General features: G+C 37.4%; 1 protein-coding gene across 2 annotated transcripts in view; it reads right to left on the minus strand.

The window, feature by feature from the left end:
• Positions 1–878: 878 nt before the first annotated feature.
• Positions 879–5,243, minus strand: part of LOC107571004 (regulation of nuclear pre-mRNA domain-containing protein 1B-like) — a 7,860-nt gene continuing 3,495 nt past the window's right edge. The window contains exons 3-8 of one of the 2 annotated variants that reach the window (XM_016257287.1): positions 4,471–4,600; positions 4,247–4,386; positions 3,759–3,877; positions 2,742–2,868; positions 2,492–2,667; positions 879–1,162 (exon numbers count right to left, since the gene is read on the minus strand). In XM_016257287.1, the coding sequence (XP_016112773.1) occupies positions 1,013–1,162; positions 2,492–2,667; positions 2,742–2,868; positions 3,759–3,877; positions 4,247–4,386; positions 4,471–4,600 (842 nt within the window). In that variant the 3' untranslated portion in view covers positions 879–1,012. Of the gene's footprint in view, positions 1,163–2,491; positions 2,668–2,741; positions 2,869–3,758; positions 3,881–4,246; positions 4,387–4,470; positions 4,601–5,243 lie in introns of both variants that reach the window. The other variant, XM_016257286.1, reaches the window with a different exon arrangement.

Consider the following 5,243-nt stretch of genomic DNA (forward strand, 5'->3'; position numbering starts at 1 on the left):
TTCTTTATGCTTCAAAAGATGAATAGCAATCCATGTTGTGCTAAACAGCTCACTGGTACCTGAGCCATTAAACTAAACTGGGTCCGGAAAGTAAAGAAAATTGCCAAAGGTCTTCAAAATCTGAAAGACAAAATGGCCACAGAGCACAAGATGGCTTTTCAGCTCAATAGTGTCACTGATTCTAAATCTGTAAACAATGATGACTTTCAAGAAACCTAGAAAAAGCTTCACTTCAGTATTCTCTGTGTTTGACGGTTTGTTTTGGTGATGATCAACAGCATAAACATAAATATGTTCCACTCATCTGTGAATTAAACAAATGTTTTGGACAGAGTTTGGCCACTTTATATTTCAGACAATCTCATTCACATGTTCCTCTGATAATACAGCAATCCTTTCAAATCAAATCTCAAAGATTCACTTATATCAAAAAACATTTGGTTGTTGAATGTGTTCGGTCATATTTAATGAGAGACACTGTAAACATACAGTGACCATAGAAGAGACTGCGATCACACTGTATTCTTCTCACAAATATCAGATAATCTGTTGTATTTATCGGCAAAATAATCATTTGAAGAAAAACAGGTCAGGTTTGTAACCAAAATATATCACAGTCTGATGATGGGCATGAGTTTCTAATTAATTTCTCTTGATATTATAAACTCGGTCAATAGCAGTGAGGTGTTTAAAACTGAATCCTCATGTTTAGTTTCCTCCAAAAACCAAAATGAAGCAACATTAAACTCTGAGCAATAAAACTAAAAACCTACAGGTATAAGACAAAGCAAAGGGAGTTGCTTTCCACAGCAAAAGAAACTCTCCACACTGAGTCTGGTTTACTGACGGATCGACTCGCAGGCTTGATCTCCTGAGGTTTTGCGGGCATGAGAACTACTGAAAAACAAACGTGTGAAAGCTGAGCTGGTGACAGCAGATCTTCCTCACTCGCTCCATTACTGATGTTACTGTCCGTGAGGAGGAGCCCAGTGTCTGTGAGTCTCAGAGATGTTCAGTCAGTGGAAAACAGATCTCCAGCAGACGGGAGAGGAGCCAGACCGCCGGTGACGCTCGGTAGAAGAGAAAGATCTGGAAGACTCTGGATGTGAGACTTCAGCTCCTTCCTCACTTGTGTGACGCGAGCCAGTTTCTGCTTGTATTCCTGCAAGAACACCAGATAATCAAAGTGATGTGACATGTGGCCAAGTATGGTGACCCATACTCGGAATTAGTGCTCTACATTTACCCATCCAAAGTGCACACACACAGCAGTGAACACACACACGGAGCAGTGGGCAACCATTTATGCTGCAGCACCCGGGGAGCAGTTGGGGGTTCGGTGCCTTGCTCAAGGGCACCTCAGTCGCTGTACATTCACTCCCCCCACCTACAATCCCTGCCGGTCCAAGACTCGAACCCACAACCTTTGCGTTATGAGTCCGACTCTCTAACCATTAGGCCACGACTTCATTGAATGAATCAGTTCAAAAGTTTGGGGTCATTCAGATGTTTTTAAATAAATTCATACTATTTTATTAATCAAAGATGCATTAAATTTATCAAAAAGTGACGGTAAACACATTTATAATGTTACAGAAGATTTCTATTTCAAACATATTATGTTCTTTTGATTGACAGATTCATGCCGACTCTTTTCTCTTTCTATTAATTAAAGAATCATGAAAAATAAAATACATCACAACTTCCAAAAACACATTAAACTGTTTTTAACATTGATAATAATCAGAAATGTTTCTTGAGCAGCAAATCAGCATATTAGAATGATTTCTGAAGATCATGTGACACTGAAGACTGGAGTAATGATGCTGAAAATACAGCAGCGCATCACAGAAACAAATTACACTTTAACATATACTAAAATAGAAATCAGTTATTTGAAATTGTACTAATATTTCACAATGTTACTATTTTTACTGTATTTCTGATCAAATAATTGCAGCCTTGGTGAGCAGAAGAAAACTCACTAAGTTTGATTTACTCTCTTCCATGAAACACAAAAGGAAACATTTCACACAAGCTTGTTTTTAAGCTCGAAAATGAAGGAAAAGAATCATAGAAGTATGAAAATTATCCCAAAAGTTGTCCATATGACTTGGTGATATATTCAAAGTCTTGTGAAACCAAGACAGCTTTGTGTGAGGAATTTAAACCTGAATGAACCCAACTCAAGTTGAAACAAAATTACGATTTATTAGTGAATAATGATTTAATTTTGGTCTTTTTTGTCAGAAGATTTCCAAAAGCTTTGAATGTAGCACGCAAGTAATATGGACTACTTTTATAATACTATTTTGTTGCTTGAAGGTAAAAATCACATCTACTTTTATTGTATTGAAACCATCAGCTCTGATATTCTGCAGAAATTCTCCCAAGGAAGAGAGAAAATCAAACAGGTTTGGAAAGACACGAGGAGTAGATGATGATGGCAGGATGGTAAACTTGTCTTTTAACACATTTAGGAGTCTCGTACCTCCAGCTTCTTCTCCCTCTCGTTGAGCGCATCTCTCTGGCTCTGGATGTATTCTGTCAGCATTCGGGCCAGCTGTCTCCGGTCCTCTAACTCAGCGGCCAGGCGTCCGTTATACTCCGCCAGCAGCAGACAGGCCTCGTCCACCGTCTTTGACAGCTTATCAGCCGCCTGTTTATCTGCAGAGAATACAGAGTTTCACCAGAAAACCACTTCCTGTTAGACAGAGGTACGTTTCTCCAGTGAGACTCACCTGAGATCTTCTCCAGAAGAGAAACGTCCTGCACTTCCTGTGGAAGTGATGCGATCTTCTGTCTCACAGCAGCGTCACCGGACGCAGCGTTCTCTAGATCCTGCAGCGCTTTCACCAGCTCCTCCGTCTGTGGATCATGCCAGTCACACAAAATCTTTCTTATAAATCAGATTAGTTTCTAAAATCTGACTGGATGAACCACATTCAAAATGTTGGTAAAATGGCGCTATTCTATGGAACCTTAAAAAACAATAATAGAAACAATACCATAATTTTTTACCATAACTGATCTGAAAATCAAGGGTTACAATCACATTTCTTTGAGTAAATGGCCAAACTAAGGGGCTCATGGGAAAAAGTGTACTCTAATATCTAATATAATGTATATATAAAAAGTATAAATACTGGTAGTTGCTTTGAAACGTCAAGCAGTTTTAGCAGTGTCTTGCAATGTGATGTCAAATCAACTGCACGTGCTTTTTATATAAACATTAAATTACATTAATTATTAATGTTAATATATTTTCCCCATGAGTCCATAAAAATTCCATTTATTATTCAAAGAAGTGTGGTTCCTACCTTTGATTGTTGATAGTGATTGTTATTATAGAATTTTTATTCAATATCGAGATTTTAGATTTAAAATTATGTATTTATATTTGTATATTGCTATTTTTTTTATATTTTTGCCTTTACTAGTGCATTTTAAATGGTCCTGCAAAGTTAACAATAAAATAAAATAAATAAAAATACAAACATTCCATGTATAGTATAATAATAATAATTAAATAATTAAAATTAAAATGTTTGAAAAATTATTTAAAAAACAAACAAACAATATTTTATTTTAATTATGTTATTACAGACATTACTTAGACAGACCTTTTGTATTTTTATTTAATAGTTCAATTTATTTTTAACACTGCATTCAAAATGGACTAATAAAATCAATCATCAATATCATATCAAGAATCAGGGTTTAGAATCATATTTCTTTAGAGTAAATGTCATTCGTACCAGTTGTGGAGCAGCTGCGTCCGTCTCCTGGGGAGAATAGTGACCTCTGTAATCATCATCTTCCTCCTCCTCTTCCTCCTGGACCTTCTGGTAGCTTCTCTTCAATTTTTTTCTATCATCTGCTACAAAATAACCTGCAACTTTTACTTCACTTTACTTTCAAAAAGAGACGATTCAGTTCATGCATTCTACAGGACAGTAAACAAACATGCATTTTGGTGAAAACAATGCCTGATGAAGGTTGCATGACCAAAATGTTGCATTAAAATACGATTTGCAAGCTATAGCAGTGATGAAAACTGAAATAACACAAATTGAAGCATGAATGATGAAAACATATCACATAAATTAGATCTCTCTTATATCTGAGCTTCTTCGTTATCTAGATTGCAGCTCTGGTCACTCTGGACATTCATCTACCAACTTCATCAGGTGCATCTTGGGATGTTTTTAAAAACGTTTAAACCGTGTGCATGTATCGCGCTGACCTGCGGGCTTCTGTTTGGGGCTGTCTGAGTCCTCGATAGCCAGTTTGAGCTGCTGGATGAAGTCTGCACGGTAGAGGTTCCGCTCCTGCCAGATGTTCAGCAACCTCTCCATCTGCCTCTTAGAACCATCATCTCCGTCTCTGCCAGAGAAAGACACAGAATACATGTGAGACAGGACAGATTCATGCTACTGAACACATAAGCATATGTGAAGGTGCGTTTACCTGGCCACATGTGAGCAGGCATCAACCAGGACGCCCTCAAAGTCTTTGGCGAACTCAGGACCCTTTTTCTTACTGTTCTGAATCACGTCATTAGCCAGATACAGGAACGTCAACTTCCTGCTGCTTTTAGCTGAACAACAAACATTTCATTATTACTAACTTTAGAACAAAAACTTTTTGTGTGTTTCAGTTTTAATGTTTCAGCCTTTTAGCCATTTTGAAGGTTAACCTTGTTTACACAACCAGCATGCCTTGTGCAAACTAAACTAAACAAGTAAAGTTTGGTCTTACATTCCTTGATTCCCAGATCGGTTTGTTCCATTTAAAGCAACAGGTCAGCCAAAAAAAATTACATTTATTGTTCTCACCCTCAGGCCATCCAAGATGTAGATGAGTTTGTTTCTTCATCAGATTTGGAGAAATGTAGCAATGCATTTCTTGCTCAGCAATGGATGCTCTGAAGTGAATGGGTGCCGTCAGAATGAGAGTCCAAACAGCTGATAAAAACATCACAATAATCCACCCCCCTCGAGTCCATCAGTTAATGTCTTGTGAAGAGAAAAGCTGTGTGTTTGTAAGAAACAAATCCACCACTAAAGTGTTTTAACTTCAAACTGTTGCTTCTGGCCTAAATTTAAGTCCATAATCCATAATAACGCTTCCTCCAGTGAAAAAGTGCATCTCCTGTTGTCTCTCACATCAAAATCCATCCACATATTTATTCTGAACTGTTTTGGCTTGTAAACAGTTTTTAATTTGTGCAGATTTCTCTC

The sequence above is a fragment of the Sinocyclocheilus grahami genome, unplaced genomic scaffold (assembly GCF_001515645.1).
Source record: "Sinocyclocheilus grahami isolate Dianchi unplaced genomic scaffold, SAMN03320097.WGS_v1.1 scaffold1533.1, whole genome shotgun sequence".
Taxonomy (NCBI): Eukaryota; Metazoa; Chordata; class Actinopteri; order Cypriniformes; family Cyprinidae; genus Sinocyclocheilus; species Sinocyclocheilus grahami.